Here is a 22718-nt window from a genome sequence, read left to right on the forward strand (position 1 = left end):
ATGTTTCTCCTGGGTTTCAGCAAGGATTGCTGCCAGGCTTCACACTAGTTGACATTTCATCAGATAAAATGATGATAAAATTAGTAGACAGAAATAATATTGGCAAAAAGGCATAAAGATGAAAAGAGGCTCTTTTAACAAAGTGTGTTTGGATAAAACAAAGTACTAAGGTGCAGACCAATGAACAGAAAATGTAACGTATGTACAGAACGGTAGACTATATTCTGGATAATCATGACTCAGTTAAGACAGCAACTATTGAAGTGCACAAGTTACTCAATGTGAACTCTCACTGTCATACTGCAGCAAAAAAGCATTAATTTGAACTTTCAATGTAAAGAAGAGAAGCAGGTAAGTGAATTCTTCTCTGTAGTATCGACAGCATTGGAGAGACCAATACTGAAATATCGTCTCATGCTTCTGGCATCTGACTTTCCTAAAAGAAAATCAAAAAGTTGGAAGGAAAACAGAAAAGTTATGCAAACGTACTTGAAGTCTGCAAAAAATGTCCTCCAGTAAGAGTCTTAAAGAGTCTGATTAGCTTAAGAAAAAGAAGACACCGCGCTGTCTTGAGTAAAAGCATTTTTCAGAGGGAGAAACAAAGATACTGAAGGGCTTCCCAACCTACCAGGTCAAGTCATAAAGAGAACCTCTGCCTAGAAAACGAACTCTGAACAACTCTAATGAAAAACAGAGCTTTCTAAAGAAAGCAAACAATGAGAATGATTAACCAGTACAATAAGTATCAAAAGCTTTACTGAATACTTGATGCCTTCCTTCAGATAAATACTTAAATTTTGGAAAATATTTTGATCAAATAGAAGTCAAACACTAACCACAGTTTTCAATGCAATAGAGAGATAAGTGGATAATAAGTTGTCCTGGTTTCGGCTGGGATAGGGTTAAATTTCTTCCTAGTGCTGTGTTTTGGATTTAGTATGAGGAGAATGTTGATAACACACTGATGTTTTCAGTTGTTGCTAAGTGCCCTCCTAGTCCAAGGGCAGCTCCCGTGCCTACTGACTGAGCTAGGTACACAAGATGGGAGGGAACACAATCAGGACAGCCAGCCCAGCTGGCTAATGGGGTATTCCATACCATGTGACGTCATGCTCAGTATATGAAGGGTAGGCGTGATCCAGGAAGTACCGATCGCTACTTGGTTATCGGTCAGCGCGGGTGGTGAGCAATTGCATTGTGCATCACTCATTTTGTATATTTTATCATTATCATTATTATTTTCCCTTTTTTTCCTGTTCTATTAAACTGTCTTTATCTCAACCCACGAGTTTCTCTCACCCTTACCCTTCCGATTCTCTCCCCGTCCCGCTGGGGGTGGGGGGAGTGAGTGAGCGGCTGCGTGGTATTTGGCTGCCTGCCAGGTTAAACCACGACAGTCCTTTTTGGCGCCCAACGTGGGGCTTGAAGGGTTGAGATAACGACACATCTGACCCGAACAGGTTAAAACAAATTTGTTATAAGCATTCATTATATCAGTTTAGTACTCGATGTTCACAATGTTGATTTATTTGCTCTCAGAGTTTTTGGATCTGTTTTTGGAGTTTTGGTATGTAGCACCTTACCGGCTGTCTATACTGCTGATTATCAGTTTGTATGTGGGGTTGGTCATCTCTGGGAAATGGATTAAGGTCATTGCTTTGCTATACTGTGTGACCTGGCTTTACGTTATGATAAAATTATTGGTCACGAGCCTGTACTCAGCGCTGCCATCATTCCTGTTCTTTGGGAGCTATCTTTTGGAAACTATTAATAATTACACTTCTTACGTCTTCACCTCAGAGGATGAATTCAGTGGGGAGACAGGATGGGACACTTTCTCCCACTTGTTCACCTTCCCTTCCATATCTTCAGAAACTCCTTTTTCTTCTATCCTCTTCATGAAGACGTCCACAATATTCCCTGAGAATTTTGAATATCCTTGGGATGTTCAAACAAGCATGATCATATTGCTACGTCTTCTGAATGTGGTTCACGCCTTGTTCAGAGTTAAACAACTATTCAGGAATACTGTCCAGAGATCAACCCCAGCAACAGACACGATGACTACTCAAACCCCCACGACAGGCACTGTAGCTACTTCAACCCGCACGACAACCACTGTGGCTACTCAAACCCCTGCGACAGGCACCGTGGCTACTTCAACCCCCACAACAACCACTATGGCTACTCAGACCCCGGCAACAGTCACTACAGTTACTCCAACCCCCGCAACAGGCACTGCAGCTACTCAAACTCCGCCAACAGTCACTGCAGTTACTCCAACCAGTGCGACAAGCACTGCAGCCACTCAGACCCCGGCAACAGTCACTACAATTACTCCAACCCCCGCGACAGGCACTGCAGCTACCCAAACCCTCGCGATGGGTACTACAGCTGAACCAGAGGACCAACCGTCGCTGGTACCCGTCGCCCCTGTACAGAAGAAGAAATCTTTGAAGCGGAAGTCAGGTCGTGTAGAAAAGGATGATGGAAAAGCAGGGACATCACGAGGAGGGGACGAGGAAGAGGAAAAACTCATAAACGAGACGGAAACCACCCGATCCCAATCCCTGGGTGAGTTGCGAGATATGCGGAAAGATTTCGGCCGTCGTCCAGGCGAGCATATTGTCACCTGGCTGCTCCGATGCTGGGATAATGGGGCCAGTAGCCTGGAATTAGAGGGGAAGGAGGCCAAACAGCTGGGATCCCTTGCTAGGGAAGCGGGTATTGACAAAGCAATTGGAAAAGGGACACAGGTCCTCAGCCTCTGGAGGTGACTGCTGTCAGGCGTGAAGGAAAGGTATCCCTTCAAGGAAGATGTTATATATCGCCTAGGCAAATGGACCACTATGGAGAGAGGTATCCAGTACCTGAGAGAACTAGGCGTGCTGGAGGGGAGGTGGTTTATAGTGACCTGGACGACGCCCGAACACCCAAAGATCCAGATGACGTCCAGTGCACCTGACCCATGTGGCGGAAGTTGGTACGGAGCGCACCAGCGTCGTATGCCAGTTCGTTGGCAGTACTATCCTGGGCAGAGGAAGAAGCACCAACGGTGGATGTCTTAGTTAGCAGACTTCGGGATTTTGAAGAAACTATCTCCTCCTCCCTTGTCTCGGCTGTGGAGAAACTGTCCCGGGAGGTCCAGCAATTCAAAGAGGGTATGTCCTATTCTCCACCTGTACGGACCAGTATCTCAGCCATTAGGAGTCAGCGTTTTTCTCCTCAAGAGAGAGGATATAGAAAGTACACACCACGGGGCACCCTGTGGTTTTACCTGCGTGACCACGGAGAGGACATGAGGCAGTGGGATGGAAAACCTACCTTCATCCTAGAGGCACGTGTACATGAGTTGCAAGGAAAAACAATCACACAAGGGGGTTCTCCCAGGAAAAATGCTGCTCCAGTTGTCAGGAAAAACCTGTCTCACGACGGTCCAGTTTCCAATGAACAGTTCCCCAGACAGAGTAGAAGGGCTGATCTCACTTTGGATTGTAATTGCAATGAAGAAATTCTTGACTCACGTTTGCAAGACGTGAGAGATGGATACTATGACCAGAACTAGAGGGGCCCTGCCTCTGGCCAGGTGGAGGAAAGGGACAACCGGGTTTACTGGACTGTGTGCATTCGATGGCCTGGCACATCAGACCCACAGGAGTATAAGGCTCTCGTAGACACGGGTGCACAGTGTACCCTAATGCCATCAAACTATAAAGGCGCAGAACCCATTTGTATTTCTGGAGTGACAGGGGGATCCCAAGAGTTAACTGTATTGGAGGCCAAAGTGAGCCTGACCGGGAAGGAGTGGCAGAAGCACCCCATTGTGACTGGCCCAGAGGCTCCGTGCATCCTTGGCATAGACGATCTCAGGAGAGGGTATTTCAAGGACCCAAAAGGGTACCGGTGGGCTTTTGGTATAGCTGCTCTGGAGACAGAGGAAATTAAACAGCTGTCCACCTTGCCTGGTCTCTCGGAGGACCCTTCTGTTGTGGGGTTGCTGAGGGTTGAAGAACAACAAGTACCAATTGCTACCACAACAGTGCATCGGCGACAATATCGCACCAAGCGAGACTCCCTGATTCCCATCCATGAGCTGATTCATCAAATGGAGAGCCAAGGAGTGATCAGCAAGACTCGCTCACCCTTCAACAGTCCCATACGGCCAGTGCGAAAGTCTAATGGAGAGTGGAGACTAACAGTAGACTACCGTGGCCTGAACGAAGTCACGCCGCCACTGAGTGCTGCCGTGCCGGACATGCTGGAACTTCAATACGAACTGGAGTCAAAGGCAGCCAAGTGGTACGCCACAACTGACATTGCTAATGCCTTCTTCTCCATCCCTTTGGCAGCAGAGTGCAGGCCACAGTTTGCTTTCACTTGGAGGGGCGTCCAGTACACCTGGAACCGACTGCCCCAGGGGTGGAAACACAGCCCTACCATTTGCCATGGACTGATCCACACTGCACTGGAACAGGGTGAGGCTCCAGAGCACCTGCAGTACATTGATGACATCATCGTGTGGGGCAACACAGCAGAAGAAGTTTTTGAGAAAGGGAAGAAAATAATTCAAATCCTTCTGAAATCTGGTTTTGCCATAAAACAAAGTAAGGTCAAGGGACCTGCACAAGAGATCCAGTTTTTAGGAATAAAATGGGAAGATGGACGTCGTCAGATCCCAATGGATGTGATCAATAAAATAACAGCCATGTCCCCACCAACTAGCAAAAAGGAAACACAAGCTTTCTTAGGCGTTGTGGGTTTTTGGAGAATGCATATTCCAAATTACAGTCAGATCGTAAGCCCTCTCTATCAAGTGACCAGGAAGAAGAACGACTTCAAATGGGGCCCTGAGCAACGACAAGCCTTTGAACAAATTAAACAGGAGATAGTTCATGCAGTAGCCCTCGGGCCAGTCCGGGCAGGACAAGATGTGAAGAATGCGCTCTACACCGCAGCCGGGGAGAATGGTCCTACCTGGAGCCTCTGGCAGAAAGCACCAGGGGAGACTCGAGGTCGACCCTTAGGGTTCTGGAGTCGGGGATACACAGGATCCCAGGCCCACTACACTCCAACTGAGAAGGAGATATTGGCAGCATATGAAGGGGTTCGAGCTGCTTCGGAAGTGGTTGGTACTGAAGCACAGCTCCTCCTGGCACCCCGACTGCCGGTGCTGGGCTGGATGTTCAAGGGGAGGGTCCCCTCTACACATCGTGCAACCGATGCTACGTGGAGTAAGTGGGTCGCACTGATCACACAACGGGCCCGAATAGGAAACCCCAGTCGCCCAGGAATCTTGGAGGTGATCACGAACTGGCCAGAAGGCAAAGATTTTAGCATATCCACAGAGGAGGAGGTGACACGTGCTGAAGAGGCCCCACTGTATAATAAACTACCAGAAAACGAGAAGCAATATGCCCTCTTCACTGATGGGTCCTGTCGCCTTGTGGGAAAACATCGGAGGTGGAAAGCTGCTGTATGGAGTCCTATACACCAAGTTGCAGAAACTGCTGAAGGAGAAGGTGAATCGAGCCAGTTTGCAGAGGTGAAAGCCATCCAGCTGGCCTTGGACATTGCTGAATGAGAAAAATGGCCAGTACTTTATCTCTATACTGACTCATGGATGGTGGCAAATGCCCTGTGGGGGTGGTTGCAGTAGTGGAAGCAGAACAACTGGCAGCGCAGAGGTAAACCCATCTGGGCTGCCGCATTGTGGCAAGATATTGCTGCCCGGGTAGAGAACCTGACTGTAAAAGTACGTCATGTAGATGCTCACGTGCCCAAGAGTCGGGCCACTGAGGAACATCAAAATAACCAGCAGGTGGACCAGGCTGCTAAGATTGAAGTGGCTCAGGTGGATCTGGACTGGCAACATAAGGTGAATTATTTTTAGCTCGGTGGGCCCATGATGCCTCAGGCCATCAAGGAAGAGATGCAACATATAGATGGGCTCGTGATCAAGGGGTGGACTTAACCATGGATGCTATTGCACAGGTTATCCATGAATGTGAAACATGCGCTGCAATCAAACAAGCCAAGCGAGTAAAGCCTCTTTGGTATGGAGGACGATGGTTGAAATATAAATATGGGGAGGCTTGGCAGATTGATTATATCACACTCACCCAAACTCGCCATGGCAAGTGCTATGTGCTCACCATGGTGGAAGCAACCACCGGATGGCTAGAAACATACCCTGTGCCTCATGCCACTGCCCGGAACACCATCCTGGGCCTTGAAAAGCAAGTCCTATGGCGACATGGCACCCCAGAAAGAATTGAGTCAGACAACAGGACTCACTTCCGAAACACCCTCATAGACACCTGGGCCAAAGAGCATGGCATTGAGTGGGTCTATCACATCCCCTACCATGCACCAGCCTCCGGGAAAATCGAACGATACAATGGACTGCTAAAGACTACGCTGAGAGCAATGGATGGTGGGACATTCAAGCATTGGGAGACACATTTAGCAAAAGCCACCTGGTTAGTCAATACCAGGGGATCTGCCAATCGAGCTGGCCCTGCCCAATCAAGACTCTTACGTACTGTAGATGGAGATAAAGTCCCTGTCGTGCACATAAGAAATATGCTGGGGAAGACAGTCTGGGTTACTCCTGCCTCTGGCAAGGGAAAACCCATTCGTGGGATTGCTTTTGCTCACGGACCTGGGTACACTTGGTGGGTGATGCGATAGGATGGGGAGGTCCGGTGTGTACCTCAAGGGGATTTGATTTTGGGTGAAGATAGCCAATGAACTGAATTTTGATGTCAACTGTTACATGATATTGTATATCATTATTTCTATGATATAGCAGTGGTATAGCAGTGAAAATCATCCAGATTAGTGAAGAATGAACTAACCCCGATGAAACCGAGCGAAGTGCAACGATGATAGAACTGGACGAGCGCAGCAGTACCGAAATGAGAACTGGCTTCAGGATGCAATAGCCCAACACCGCCCACCATCTCTTCGGCCCTGAAAGACTGTTATAACAGATGGAGCCCAAAGTCATGGACTAAATGAACTCAGTGGACATTTTAGAGGGATAGTCCATAGACCAAGGGAATGATATCTGTGCGTGCATATATATATATGTATGTATATATAAAGAAAGATAGTGGTGGTTAATTGAAATGTATTAGAAAAAGATGTGAGACCTAAGCACGACGTAAATGGTATGGAATAAGGGGTGGATACTGTCTTGGTTTCGGCTGGGATAGGGTTAAATTTCTTCCTAGTGCTGTGTTTTGGATTTAGTATGAGGAGAATGTTGATAACACACTGATGTTTTCAGTTGTTGCTAAGTGCCCTCCTAGTCCAAGGACAGCTCCCGTGCCTACTGACTGAGCTAGGTACACGAGATGGGAGGGAACACAATCAGGACAGCCAGCCCAGCTGGCTAATGGGGTATTCCATACCATGTGACGTCATGCTCAGTATATGAAGGGTAGGCGTGATCCAGGAAGTACCGATCGCTACTTGGTTATCGGTCAGCACGGATGGTGAGCAATTGCATTGTGCATCACTCATTTTGTATATTTTATCATTATCATTATTATTTTCCCTTTTTTTCCTGTTCTATTAAACTGTCTTTATCTCAACCCACGAGTTTCTCTCACTCTTACCCTTCCGATTCTCTCCCCGTCCCGCTGGGGGTGGGGGGAGTGAGTGAGCGGCTGCGTGGTATTTGGCTGCCTGCCAGGTTAAACCACGACATAAGTAATGGCTGAATCACCTGGTCAAACTCTGTGGTAAATCTGTGGATTTACAAAATCATACTATTCCCAACACCAAATCTCCTCCCTTTCCTCTGCACATGCAAATGTGAAAAATGCAAATTACAAATACCATTAGTTCTTAAGATGATTCTTGAAAAGACATCTTTAATTTGCTGTATATTTTACTGCTGAGGACAAGACAACTAAAGAATTTATCACCTTAGCTACCTTGGTTATATCATTTCATTCAAACAGTGTTATCTCCTTGTCTCCCTCACAAGAGTCATGCTGTTATCAAAGTCTTTCTCACTAAACAATTATTTCCTTTTATGATTTCTTCTGGCTGGTCAAAGATAAGGGCTTACAGTGAGCTTGATTAGTGTTGCAAACAAATAAGAGTAATACTAGAACAGACATAACTAAGCTGAAGTAATCAGCACTATTAATAACCTTTTGATTTCTAATCAAATACAGCTCTGACTTTTGCTGCCACTTTGCTTTACATCTTCTAAACTACAAAAGAATTAATATTTTTATAAAATATTTCTCAATATGCCAGCCCTTTTATTCTTGTTTGCTTTTTGTCTTATACTTAATAATTCTTCACTAAAAAAAAAAACAATCTTCTATTTAAAAAAACAGACCTACACTTTATACTGCCTTCCCTAGTGTCAAGATTTAATTATACATCATAGTATGAAACTTTGCATATTTTTTTTAATCTAATAACATTCCTGAAGACAGTAAAATCACATTTACCAATATCTGCATTAAAAAACCCAAAACTCTAGCTTGAGACATACAACTGAGGCAAAAAACGGTTCATACAGTTAGTACCTGGCAAAATTATATCCAGAAATAGGAACCTAACATGGTAAGGCCTTAGAAACTTGTACTGCAGGTAGCACTGCCACATCCATTCTTCACCCTGGGCAACTACTAATCCAAAGGCAGATAGTTATTCTGCTTAAGTAGCAGGCAATGCCCCTTACAGAAAACACCCAAACCCACTACACAGCTTCCTGTGCTTTTGAAATGGGCGAAGTACATCATCTCCTCATTCTCTGCAAATCCCAGACAGGCAACATACTCTTCCAAACATGCAAAGCTTTTAATCGAGACTCTCTGAGAGGAAATGCATCCAAATATGTCCTACGGTTGACAAGACAGTTCAATCTATTCATAGGAGAAGAAAAGTTCAGTGGTTTCATGGATACATATGTTTGTGATCCCCACAAGTATTTTTTTTATAGTAGTCTCTCCACGACCTTTCCAAATACTCATTTTTTCCCATGGAAAAAAAATGCAAAATACATGCATAAACAATCTTTTTTCTGTTTGCCTTGTTAGCTTACAGTTGTAGTAGTCTCAGAAAAGTTGAATGCTGCTCAGTAAGTTTAGAGTTCATTTAGACATGAAGGTTTAGTGATAATTCTAGAGACACTTCTGTACATCTGGGGTTTTAGCGTGCAATACACTGTGCAACCCTAGCATATGCACAACTTGCAACAAGGAACAACATCCTTGTTTCAGGATGCTCTAACGAATAGCTTTCCATTTCTTATGACACTTACTTGCAACAAGACTAACAAAAATTAAACAAGTTGCTGCTGATTTTTTTTTCCATCCTTCACCATTTATTTTATGTAACAATCAAGAACAAAAAAGAGTAAAAAAGAAATCACAAAACTAACAGAGTTTCTTCACACAAAAAGTTCCCTTTTCCATAACAACTGTGTTGTGCCTACCAGCAGACTTAAAAATAGACAGACATCAATGTTAAAGGTACAAATCACTATGCTAAACACAAAAAGGAAAAGAATGTCTGAAACATGGCAAATATTTTCCAGAGTTTTCACCTAGAGAATTCCTTTCAAAGACAAAAGCCAAAGATGAAGAAAACAAAAAATTTAATGAGACGTGTATGAAGTGTTGGCCCATACAGATTTGAGAACACTGTGAGCTGCCTTACAAAATGGCCAAATGACAATATTAATACACAATATGCACTAAGATAAACTAGTCACTTTAATTTGCCTCAACTAGTCACTTTAATTCGTCTCAACTTTATTAGTTATTAATTCGTTATCAATTTAAATAGTAGTATTTCTTTTTTTCATTTTTAACATCGTTTTAGGAGGTAATGAGGCAGGCTCCTTTTGTCACGGGTATGCCCAAAATTTTCCTTATAATGCTTTGTGTGTTGATAATCTGTCCAACTTCATGCTCATAAAAAATCTACTTCTTTTCTAAAGGCATCCTCTAACTCCATATTAAAAAAAAAAAAAATAAAGAACCAATTCATAAACCTCCCCTAATTAACTTTACTTCCCAAAAAAGCCACACATCTGTTTTCACAGCTGGAAATGATTCAACCATTGGTAACCAGAGAAAAGCTCCAGTGTGTTAAAATACTCTAGCCAAAAACTGGCACTCCAGCAAAGACGGATACTATGCCAGCACAATCTGAGCAGCTGTTAGGACAACCTTTATTTATACTGAAAGGGCATGAGATATCCTGATGCTATTACTACTAAACCATCAAATCTTATTGGAAAGACACCACTGGTTGAAAATGGACAATGCAAAAGCACCACACGCATTTTACCAATCAAGCAGATTGTAATTATGTGAGAACAGTGATGTACAATAATCCACTCTCTACCCACTTTTCTACAACAGATTCTGCAGGGCTCAGCTTCTGGGAAAAAAAAATCCTTTGTAAATTATTTTTAATACAACTGTTATTATGAGTGTCAGAAAAATCAATTAACAATGCTGCCCTAACTCTTTAGAAAAAAAGGACTTAGATAAATAGAAAAAGATTATGCTATTTCTTTTACAGCATTATTTTTATTCTGAAAGTGACATCAAAGAGCCACAACCTCCTTCCTTCCCACCCCCCCCTTCTTTTGGCTTTGACATCACACAAAGAGGAAAGTATTCCTTTCACTGTTTCTTGTATAGCTGGAGCATCCAAATTTCTGCACACTGTTATCACTTTCTATCCTTGAATATGAAATACTTTAATCCTCCAACAATTAGCAGTCTTTTGCATGAAAATAAAAAAAGCTAGAAATGCAAACTTACTTTTGTTTTGTTAATTTATTTGGTCACTAGTTCATTTACTCATTGTTTCAAATGGCTTAAATATTTAAATGTGCATGGCCTACTTACAATCTTTTTTTTTTTTACCATTGCACATTTTCAGCCACCTTTTTTCCTTTTTTAAACCTTGCTTACGATCCAAAAGAAGTTTCCTGCCTTAAAGTATCTTTCATGCATGGCTTTCTGTCACTGCACATAATTTTGCATTTTAATGCATCACCTATTCATTTCATCACAAGGCTTTTTGCTTGGGAGAGGAAGAGGAATCGTCTTTTATTTGCAAATCCATCTAACAAAGAAAAAGAGACTGAACTGCCAATGAACAATACTGTAAGCATTACCAGGTTTCTATGATCTCCTCATTGCTTTCTTGCTCCCATTGCCATAATTACCATCAATACTTCTAATATACTGGAAGTATGGCAAGTACTTGACAAACAAGAAGAAAGCAAAGTTCCCTGTCCTTAAGATATAGCTGCCCGAGGCCCCAATCCAACACACCACACACTCATTTTAAACCTGTAAGCAGCTCCCTTCACCTCAAGTGTTTACAGTTGAGCAATTAAGTGGTCTGCTGGATCAAGGCCTAAGCAAACTATGAGCATATAGAGGTATGCTTATTATATAAGTAGCTTCATGAATAAAAAGTCAAAGATTAGCAGATACATCAACTCTGCTAATACAATGTGCTGTTTGACTCAAGAAAAAAAATTGAAAACAAATGCTTGAAGTGAGATATCTTGTTGGAGTGAGTTTTTACAATCCAAATACACCTCTCACATTGTAAATTGCTCAGTCCAGGGACCCCATGACAACTGTGGATACGTTTTATGAAGCCATGCACACATTTCTAAAATCAAGTTCCAGCAGCCCTTCAGGAATCATTACCACAACAGACGACCATTCTAAGCTTCAGAAAGCCTCACTGCAAATATGCAGCATCATAACATTCACCTCCTGCCCCAGTCCAAGACAGCTTGTTTAGAAAGTTTAAAAAAATAAACAACAAAAACAAACAAAAACACCAAATAAACAGACTTCTAGTCAAAATGAGAAAACAAGTAAATTTTCACAACCAACAGCTGCCTCAAAAATAAAATTACGAGAAAGCTCCATCCTAAGCCATCTGCTCCATGGTCTCAAAAGAAGGCTCTAAGGCTGAATACAGCACCCTGAATTGCAAGTTATGCTATTCCCATTTTATCATTCTTTTTTTTCCCCCCTTAATTACTTCACTTGTAATGTTTGTTAGAGTGGAGCAAAAGAGAAAAGACATCATTAGGGTTTTTTTAATTATTAGAAGAATAAAAAGCTATTGTTTATCTGATCTACTGATCAAAGTATGGCAGCAGACACCAACCTAAAGAAACAAGCAACAGACGAATACAGTGAAATGCAGCAGTAAGGGTGATGACTGGGTTTTGGTCAGCTTGTTCCATAGTTTTCCAAGCACAAAATAAGTGTATCCATTTTTAATAATTAGGCAACAATGGCTTTCAAGAGACCAGGTAGAGGAAAGCTTACATGATCTTCCTCAACAGGGTCATGACTTCACTAAGTAAAAGGGGAAAAAGTGTAGGGATAGCAAAAAAGTGCTGGTTAGGAGAAGCAACCCAGCAAGCATCAAATCCAGCATCAGTCGTAAACAGAAAGAGGTGGTGGTAACAGTAAACATGGAAAAGCTAAATTATGCAAAGGCTTTAAAAGGACAACAAGAAGTCTAAAATATAAAGCACTAAATGAGGCAAAGTATGGACTTTGATTTGTATTTTTAAGTAAGGTAAGACAGAAGGTGGGGGCAATCAAGACAGTATGTTCAACCAGGGCTTATATTGCATACAGAATGGATGGATGCAATGGGGTTACCAGAGAAGAATGTGAGAAAAAGGCTGGTGAATTCAGGTTGACAGGAGGTGATGTAGGCACTGGCTTTATGGTCAGAGCTTTAGAGGATCAGACACAAACATACATGCAAACCAGTATATAGAAAATCACCAGCATTTAGACAGTCTCCTTGAAAGGAAGGGGTTGGAAATGATGCTTGGAGTATGTCCTTTAGTGATATGAAGCAAGTGTCTGCAAGAGGAAGAGAATGAATGGGATTTTGGACTGTGTCTCACATTCATTTTGGCTGTGGATTGGTATTCTTCCAAGCATGAATAACTCTGTATAATACAGAAACATACTGTAGCAACTGACAGTGAAAACTTGTTTTGTGAAATTCAAACTAGTAAACTCATTAAAGTACAAGATACTACCTTTCCCTCCAGTTGAGACTTACAGCATTCACTCATTCAAGCAACTATAATATTTATCCTTCTAACAACCAGGACCTAGATCATAAGTTCAAAAGTGGCAGAAAAATTCACATCACTTTCAGCAGGCTTCAGATACAGCCTACAACATATACTCCTCATTCTTCTCTCCTCTACAATTTCAATCTTGATCTACTAATTCCAGAATACTGTGAAGCTCTCTAATCATCATCATCATCAGTGTGATTTGTGTCTCAGTGCTCCCCTTCTCGAACATTTGTACAGGTGAATATACATGAGTAAAGCTTCACACGAGGACTACAGAGGCAATCTGCAGTTTAAAAAATGCATATATTATGTGGCATGTATTTTGTGAGAGGGGTGGTAAAATATTCTATAAACAATTACTAAATTGTCAATGGAATTCAATAAATGTTGTTTTAAAAAAAAAAACTAATTATTTGTTACAATAACCAGCTACTATTGCCATTTTGTATGTGAAGGTTTGTAAACTACTTCCATTTGAGAAGTAATTGATTCCATTTTTATCATTTGCTCAAGTTTATGTGGTTGTTCACATCCAAAGAGATGATAACATCTATTTGCAGCAAATTATACATTATAATTCCTCATTCAAAAGCTGTAATGGAAAACAAAATGCTAATTTATGCTGTAAACGGAAGTACAGAATCATAATCACTCATTGTTAACATTAGGAACTAAATTGCCCTTGCAAATAATAAAATGGGTTAAAAATGTGGAGGGCTTTTGTGAGCCAAAGTACCAGTGCCTCTTACTCGCTCATGTGTTATATTACAAGTGATCAAACAAACCTTTTCTCTTCATGCCAACACAAACTACCCCTTTTTGAGGGAAAGAATAATGGTCTTATGATTGCGACGTAAGGATGCATGTCAGGTGACCGCTCTACCCATGAGTCTCCAACCAGCTTCCAACTATGGGCTTTCATGCGCTCCCTGCGAGGTAAACTGAACTATGTGCAGAGGCTGTCTACGCAAACAAGTGATACAGAACTGTAAGACTGGAAGAGCCAGACAGCTAGTGCTAAGGATCTGACGTCTACACTATACGCTTTGCACCACACACTTCAGGGTGTGGTTTTTTTGAGTATTTAACTTCATCCTAGCTCTGGTCTCATCTCATTAGTTGAAAGTCAATTTGTAGCTCAAATGCACTGGGGAACACATCTCCCAGTTCAGTTCCATCCAAAAGGAATTCCATTCATTTGCAACAAGACCAATCTACAACGCTAACCAAAGCACAGCAGAGTCGAGATGAATGCAGCACATTCCTGCTGCCAAGAAAAGTGCTAGTGTAGACACTCCTCTCGTCATTTCAGGTCCCAGTGAGTTCATATGGAACCAAGAGTGCCCAATTTCTCCTTCCAAAATTAGGACCACAGTGTCACCAGACAGAGCAAGGCTCACTCTGCTATTAATGTCTCTTCACCTTAATTTTACCTTTAGAGTAGAGGCAGTAACACACAGCTACTTAGCAGAAGGGGAATCTCAAATGCCACTTGTAGACAACAGTCTAAGACAAAAAATATGGTAAAAGTATTGGTTCTCCGTCCTTTTTAGCAATTTTACAGTCCTATAGGTTTCAAATGTATGAGGAGATCTGTTCATACAGCAAACAGACACATCAGAGCAAATTAAAAAAACACCAACACATTAGGACTGTGCACCTGCTCTTCCACATTTCATTAAGCCTCTACACCTAAATGTACGTCAGGTTCTCTCCTATGTGCATCCGCTATACTGGTATCCCTCAGTGATACCTTCTGGTCATGGCGAGACAAACTGGATCGCCAGCATCCACACTGCCTCAGGAAAAAACATTAAAAAACCCATTAACTTTTGGTAAATCAGATCAGATGATTATAATCTAAATTATAAATGCCAGATAGTAAGTTCAAAAACATGTATATATTTGTAAATAAGTTGCCATTTGTAAACAAGTCTCTCCTAGCTTACATTATATATCTCATATCCCTATAAAATAGTTTATTTGCCAGCCTTTTTCAGTTATTAGTATTAAAAAAATACAATTATGTTATCAAAAATTGAAAATTGCCTTTTAGGTGACCAAAAGAAAGTTCCATTGCTTCATGTAGTAAATCATTTTACTGCTGCCCTTTTATATTTAATACCCTTCTGCAGTACACATTTATCTCTACCCTAGCAAAGTGTACTCATTGATTTCCTATGGTCTCTCTGGAAGAAGGTTCTGCTTCCCTGATGATGAGTACAAAGGGTGGATGACCCCATTCTCATTCCAATGCAAACCCTGCACTTTTACATTTCTGCTTAGACCACATGAACATTTGACCAGCTAAGAACTCCCTGCCCTCTTCCTACAGAACACTTTGCTAGAACTACTGACATTTTCTCCTAAACACAACTGTGTTTTTAAAAATCCTGTCTTACGTATAAAGCACTAAAATGCATTAGTTCATCGCAGCCATAACTGTAACTTATAATTTGCACATAGCTTTTCTTCTAAACTAAGATACAAAAATAACATCTTGCCCATTTTCTGCATGTGCTTTAAACTCACATTATTGTGCTCTATTGTACCACTGTTTAGCTGTTTTGTTCTGGGGCATGAGGAAATGGTTTGGACCCAGTTTAAACTGTGGGGTTTTTTGCCAGATGAGACTGCCATCAGAATACACTGGTTTTTCACCCAGATTGTGGATAGGTTTATTAAACAACAACCAGAATATCAACACAGAAAGTGAACAGAAAATATGTTTTGAAATCTACTCTCTAAGTGCTATGCAATGGCACTGACAACCCTTGAAAACAAATGGTAGCCTTCATTACTGGTCACTGAAACTCTTCAAAGTTAGTGTTGAATGTCCAATTAAGGCATTAAATCACTGAAAGAAAGAGAATCACGTTTAACAACTTTTTTTAAAAGTCTATTACCTGTTTTATTAAACTACATCTTCTCATTATCCTATTGTTTATCTTTTGCTGGGATGCCAAGACAACACTTCTCTTCAGTTTCACTTTCATTTTTATAGTGTTCCATTTTCCCAGCTTTGTGCACCAGCATACAACACCCCCTGGATATAGAAAAGTCAGGATTAACTTTTTTTTTTTTAATTACTAAGTCTTTTCTGTTAGTACTAAACCAGGATTGCTGCTTTTTCTTAACTAATTTAGTTTTGACAGTGTCCTTTTAATTTGCAGAGATGTTACAGGCTTTGCTAAAATGTAACAGAAGTTGAATAATGGTTTTATTCCATTGGTTTTCACAGCCAAATAACGTACAACTATCTACTGAGTCTTTTTCCATTAAAGAAAAAGGTCTACAAAAATCATAAAGTGCACTGCCCAATCTTGTGCAGAGACTGATATAGCATCTCTCATTCAACATCCTCATACACATACATACTTAGTATATGCTATACATGTGCAGTGCATTAACACAAACTCACCTAACATATTTCCAAACCTGCATAGACTCTGAGTTCTACTATTCAAATAAAAAAAAAAGAACAACCAAAAAAAAATATTCAGAAACCATGGGAACAAAAATAAGTCAAAAAGTCTCACTGCCTATGGACCAAAATAGAAATGGTCATTGGACCTACTATAGTTAAAAGAAGAAAATGCATAAAAGCAATATACTATATTCAGTCCAGCACCCCAAAAATACTGGCAAAAAGCTCTGATTGCATTAGGGTACTTTTGTCCCTGCATAGGTAAAGACAAAGAGCCAAGCCACAAAGCTGGCTCTTAGCTTAATCTTTCACTGACTTACTTCTATCCACAGAGTACATTCTGTGAAAGTATGTTGTATAAAGTACTTCCATGTTTGAAAACACAGGACAAAGAGATGGTGCCAGGTAACAAGCCCTCAGCTTGAGTGTTGCAGGGAAAAATCTCTGAAATAATGGCAGTAATCAGGCAGCATACTCTCATTTTACTTCTATACTGCAGGAATTTTCTTGAGGTCGAATTAAAATAGCTATCCAGATTTATGCCTTAGTCATAGGATTTCATTCATGAACTACATTTCGAATGATTTTCAAGCACTTCCCAACCATATAGATTAGTAACACAACAACGTATCCGGTTCTGGACTGGAGAGTGAAAAGTAATTAATACAAATAATGCTGCCAGTTCAGCATGGACAGGTTATGCCCAAGAATATTACTGCTCTTGCAAGGCTGAATACCCCCTTTGCACTACTTAGAAATAGCTGTTCTTTCCTCATGACTACTAATTAAGAAATAGATGTAAAGAGAATTTCAGTAAGCCAGAAGATACACTGAGGAATTTTCCTGCAAACACATATTCACAAAATAAAGAACTAAAAGTAGAGTGTTTATTGATGGTCTAAAAATGCAGATCACGAAATGAATCAACAGGAAATCTGCTGGATATTCCTTCGCCTCAGGTCTACACACATTGGCAAGACAACGCAGGTAAGTTTATGCAACCACAATTCATAGTTCTCAGGATTTAAGTCTACAAGTTTGTCCAGTCTAGAATTTAGCATAATAGTTAAGTCCCTCTACTAAAATAACCGTAAAAAAAAGATGGTAAACTTGGGGAGAACACTCAATCTTTTTGAAGTTCTCCTTAGCAATGCAAAGTCTTATTTATAACTATTATAGACCCTTATTTTCTGGAAGACTGTCTCAGAAATGGATTCAAAACAGACTTCATAAAGTTTCTAGACATAATTTTTCTGATACAACCTTTTCTGTAATGCACTTTGGAATTTAATATGCAATGGAAAAGTTCCTTCCAAGAATATTACCAACAAATCATGTGTATAATCTTGTGTTTAAAAATGAACTGCAATAATGCATCAGAAATACAAAAGCTGAAACGCATCTCAACCTTCCTGAATTATAAAGCAAATGTCCTATCTCTGCTTACAAAACTGTCAGATGGTATATCATGCTTCTAGAAGAAATCATGGTTATCTTTAACCTGACCAGTTCCATTATTAAGTCTCATTTTGATTACTTATATTCTCATTAAAGTCTTGAGATGCCAGGAAAAGATTCTTTTAGTAAGCTGTGGCTGAACCACTATTGATACTGTACAAGGGATCCTTTTACCTCGTACTAGATGTTAAGAGTGCATCATACTGATCCAGGAATAAAAAACTATTCTTCCAGTAGTCAACCCATCTTCTCATCTCAGCACTTCGTTTTAAAGTTTTTCTGTTTGCTGTTTTGTTTCAAACAGAGTATACAAAACAAATTCTATTTCAGCTACATTGCTATATTTAGCAAGGAGAAATGGTTTGCAAGCTTTTTTTTTTTTTTGGATGCAATTCAGGTAAAAACAAACAAACACAAATATGGCTGACTGTCAAATTCAAGCCAACTCTGCCTTTTTAAGTGTTAAAACTTGTAAGAAAAATTTATTTGCAACAATATCCCATATTCATTTTGATTTCATATTCAGACTAACATCTACTGCTAATCCTCAGCTGGTGAATTTGACTGACGTAAATGCTAACGTAATACGCAAAAGATGAAAATAGAAAGGAGCCTTGAGCACCAGAAAGAATATGTATCTTAAAAATTCTTCTCATCTTCACCCTGGAAAGTCTCGCAAGCTCATCTGTTCCCGTTGTAAAGCTATATAATGATTACACCTTCTCCTTCTAAACGCCTTTCCTAATCATGCATATTTAATTCAACTTTGTGTATATATCCTACAGTTTATACAGTCCTTCTATAAATAGACCTTCTGCATCTTGAATTATCTCCCGCGTTTTCCCTTACAGTTCGACTGTATTTAGCATAGATCAACTCTGGATTTGTCAGTAAGTCTTCCTGCTTCCATTGTGATACGGGCTTGCTCTCCTGAAAAGAAATGTAAGGGAACCTATGATTTCACAATGCCATTCTTTCGTGGAACTGTTTCGCTACAGAATGAAACTAACTTTAGATAAAGGAACTGGTTTAAACCTGATTTTATTGTCTGCATTCCTAACCATTTTCCTCCTCTGATGGTTTCAAAGGAATCTTCGTATGACTGCCTGCCTTTTATAGCAGGCATAAGCCGTTCTTAAATCTCAGTTACTTGCGAGAACTCGTATTCAGCAGGATAATAATGTACATTCTCTGCTCATATAAACACACCGGCACCCGTGTGCGCACTCGTATGTGCAGAGGAACACACACCAGCACGGGCTCGGCAGCACCGGCCGCTCCAAGCCACCGCTCGCGGTAAGCACTGAGCAAACTCACGCCGCGGCACCCGGGCAGCCGGGCACGCCGTGCCGCTGAGGGCCCGGGCCGTGAATTCGGACAGACCGCCCCGAGCGGCGGCTCTCAGGCGGCGCCCTGCCCGGCCCTGCCGGCCGCGAGCGGCGGTGGCCGTTACGGACCCGCCAACGGCCGCCACCCCGCGCACCTGCCGCCCTCCCGCCCCGCCAGGCGCGAGGCCACCGGCGACACCTGAACACTTCATGGAGCCAGAGGGGCTCCGGCGCACTCGGGAGGCAGCCATTCAGCGGTGGCTCTGGGTTTGATACGGGCCTGCGTGTGCCTGTTCCCCACACGGAACCCCCCTCTCCTCAGCGCAAGCGAGCCTGACTCGTTCCCCGCTGGGAAGGCTCTCCCCCGACTGGGGCGGCAAACTCGGCAGGCAGCTTTACCCAGCACGAGGTGCCTTCCGAGATGGGCCCGGCAAGTGTCCGCTCGCAGCCGGGACACCAGAGATCAGTATGTATTCGGCTGCTTCAACGGACAAGGCGGTTGTCAGGGCTCCAGGGCCCCACCGCGACGGCCCGGCCCCCGACCTCGGCGCCTGTGCTCGCCGGCCGGCCGGCTGCTGCCGGAGGAGGGGCCCCGCTCCTCGCCACTCGGTGTTATGAACTCCTGGAGGCGGGGGGGAGCGCGCGGTTTCTCGACCCCTCGCTGTGACGGGTAACCTTAAACTGGCAACTGCGAGTTTGGGGACTTCAGCTTCCTGGAAGCCGGGGCTGTGGGCTGCGCGCTCTTCCTCGGGCTCAGCGGGCTCTGCCCCCCGCAGGGAGGGAGCGGGGAGGCGACCCTCCCGGAGCCCCTCGCCGCCTCAGGGGCCGCGGGCGGCTCTCCCGCCCCCGCGCGGGCACCGCCGCCTCCACAGCCCGGGAGTGCCTTTCACCTGCTCCGCAGCCCGCTTCCACCCGCTGCCCAACTTCTCCTGTCACGCCAGCACCAGAAACCCCCGTCCACACGCATGCACTCACACACACCGATGTAGTTTATAAATGACAGTTGCCTGCAGACTTTCACCAAACAAGCAGCGGGGGCAGCAGACTACAACAGTTATTTAATTAAAGACGTTTTGGAGGCTCCCAGAATAGCTCTCTACCTCTGAGGCGCGATTTCTAGTTTCTCCCCACTCTCCCTCACCACCTCGCCAGCCGTCCCTCCGGCCCGAGCCAGGGCGCGGGCGGGAGAGACCGACCCGGCCGGAGGAGCCGGCGTTCTCTGGCTGCGCGCTCCGCACCGCATTGCACAGTCATCAAAGTTAAGTACGCGGGGGGGTGCGGGGGGCTGACTCAGACGAGTAAGCCGAACCATTCCCATTTAGGCAGGATCCGAAATTACGAGGTTGAACGCGTATGCAGCCATTTCTGAGGGAGAGGGGAACGGGTGTGCGGGGGTCCTCCCGCACCAAGCCCGCCACTCGCACGCCCGCTCCCCCCGCCCCGGCAAACTCGTCTGGCTGCCCTCAGCGGCGGCCCTCAAGGCGCGGAGGACGGTGGCGAGCGCAGCCGAGGGGGAGGCGCAGGGACGCTTCGCTCGAGTTGCCTTGTTGTGCCCCGAGTTGCTCCCGGGTAACGGGCAGCCCTCCGCGCGCTACGGCTCCCGCGCCTCAGCCCTCCTCCCGCTCCCCTTCCTCACGGGAGGGGCGGAGGCGGAGGGAAGGGGGCTGAAAGGCACACGGGAAAAGGCTCTTTTCTCTCATTTCTTTCCTCGGCTGACTCCCCCCACACACGCTGAACAGAAGCACTTCCAGCTCCTTCCTGCACGCACAGGCACCACCTTCGCCTCCCCCGAGGAGCCCGGCGGGCGCAGCGGCGGCCAGCGCACCTCGCAGCACCGGCCACCTCTTACCTGGTTGTAGGAGGTCTCCCAGGAGGAGGTGTAGTTGTAAAAGAAGGAGGAGAAGCAAGCGTCTTCTGACAGCCCGCAGCCAGCCATCCTCTGGGCGCAAAACCTCTTCGGGAAGGCACGCAGCAGCCTTCGCAAACTTGCCTCTTGCGCGATCGCTGCTGCCGCCGCTGCTGGTGCTGCCGCCGCGGAGCGTGCCGACAGCTTCGCCCTGCCGGCGGCTTGCGCGGTGCGTGCGGGCGGGAGCGGGCGGGCGCGCGGAGGCTGGATGGAGGCGAGGGGCACGCGTGTGTGTGTGTGCGTGCGTGCGCCTCTGTTTGTGGCGGCACCGAGGAGCCCGAGCCGGCGTCACGTGCGCGCGCTCACTCCGCCGCCGCCGGGGACAGGCTGTGGTAGAGACCCCGGCACTGAATCACCAGCGCCAGGCGACCTCTCCATCCCCACCCACCCCCGTCCCTGCTCGGCAGCGCAGCCTGCGCAAGGAAACAAGGGGGCGCCGGCAGGACCTGCGACTGCACCGCGGCGGGGAAGGAGCGGGCAAGTGGCGACGCGCGTCCTCCCCCGCCGCGCCGGGGCAGCGCCGCCGCGGGCGGGCCCGCCCTCCCGGCCGCGGCCCGGCCTCCCCGGCCCGCCCCGCCCCGCGCCGCGCCGAGCCGAGCCGCCCCTCACCGCGCCTGAAAAGTTGGAGCTCGCTTTCTAGCATACGACCCGAGGCCGGCGAGGGGTGTGGGGGCACAGGCGTGACCCCGGCGCCGCAGCCCGGCCCGGGCCGCCCCGCGGCAGGCGCCTGAGGGGGAGGGGGCGGGGCGCCGCCACCAGCCGTCGCCGCCTCAGTCCTCCCGCCCGCCCGCGGGAAACTTCGCCTCAGAGTCGTCAGCGAGTCCCCATCTGTCAGGTACGATTTCCCCCGCTCTTTCCTTTTTTGGGGGGCGTTTTCCTCAGCACCCCATTTTCAAGGAGCGGGAGAAAAGCGGAATATTTTTTTCTTCTTAAGCGTGTCAGTGATGACAGAAGTGGCACCGGCAACGTGACTTCCCTCCCGCCCGTGCCGGTGCATCCAGTCGCCTGCTCCTGTCGCAGCCTTGGTGACAACGCGGCCCTGCAAAGGCGCCCCAGATCAGCCCGCAGCCCTCCCGGTCCTAAGGAAAAGTAAAACTGACGGCCCATAAGCCGTCGTCAAATTGTTCATCGGACACAGTGAAGTCACTCAGTATAATGATTTTTAAGTGTTTGCCAAACAATTAGCGGAAATAGATTGGATTACGTTGACCATGTTCCTTGAGTATTCTGTATCCTCATTGCATGCCCAGCACCTCAAGCACCGTCCTCTGACAAGGGAAATGTTTTCCTCATCAGCTAACATTGGTATCACAAAACTCAGATAATTATAAATGGAAAGCAAATAATGTAGGTAGTAATTTTTCTCAGAATACTTGTTCTATTTCATATAAGAATATATTATATGTTTTTCATTTAAAAAAATACTATTTTTGCTTCCAAATCATAACTGGGAGGGCCAGTGGTTTGTTGGGC

The 22718-nt window shown here is 44.6% G+C and overlaps 1 protein-coding gene across 1 annotated transcript in view; it reads right to left on the minus strand.

Moving 5' to 3' along the window:
* The window catches only part of PPARGC1A (PPARG coactivator 1 alpha), a 382417-nt gene extending 360635 nt beyond the window's left edge, over positions 1-21782 (minus strand). Inside the window, exon 1 of the mRNA XM_075148865.1 lies at positions 21189-21782. Within this exon, the coding sequence (XP_075004966.1) occupies positions 21189-21275 (87 nt within the window). The 5' untranslated portion in view covers positions 21276-21782. The remainder of the gene's footprint in view (positions 1-21188) is intronic.
* Between the last annotated feature and the right edge of the window lie 936 nt (positions 21783-22718).

This window comes from Calonectris borealis, chromosome 4, assembly GCF_964195595.1.
Source record: "Calonectris borealis chromosome 4, bCalBor7.hap1.2, whole genome shotgun sequence".
NCBI classification, from domain to species: Eukaryota; Metazoa; Chordata; class Aves; order Procellariiformes; family Procellariidae; genus Calonectris; species Calonectris borealis.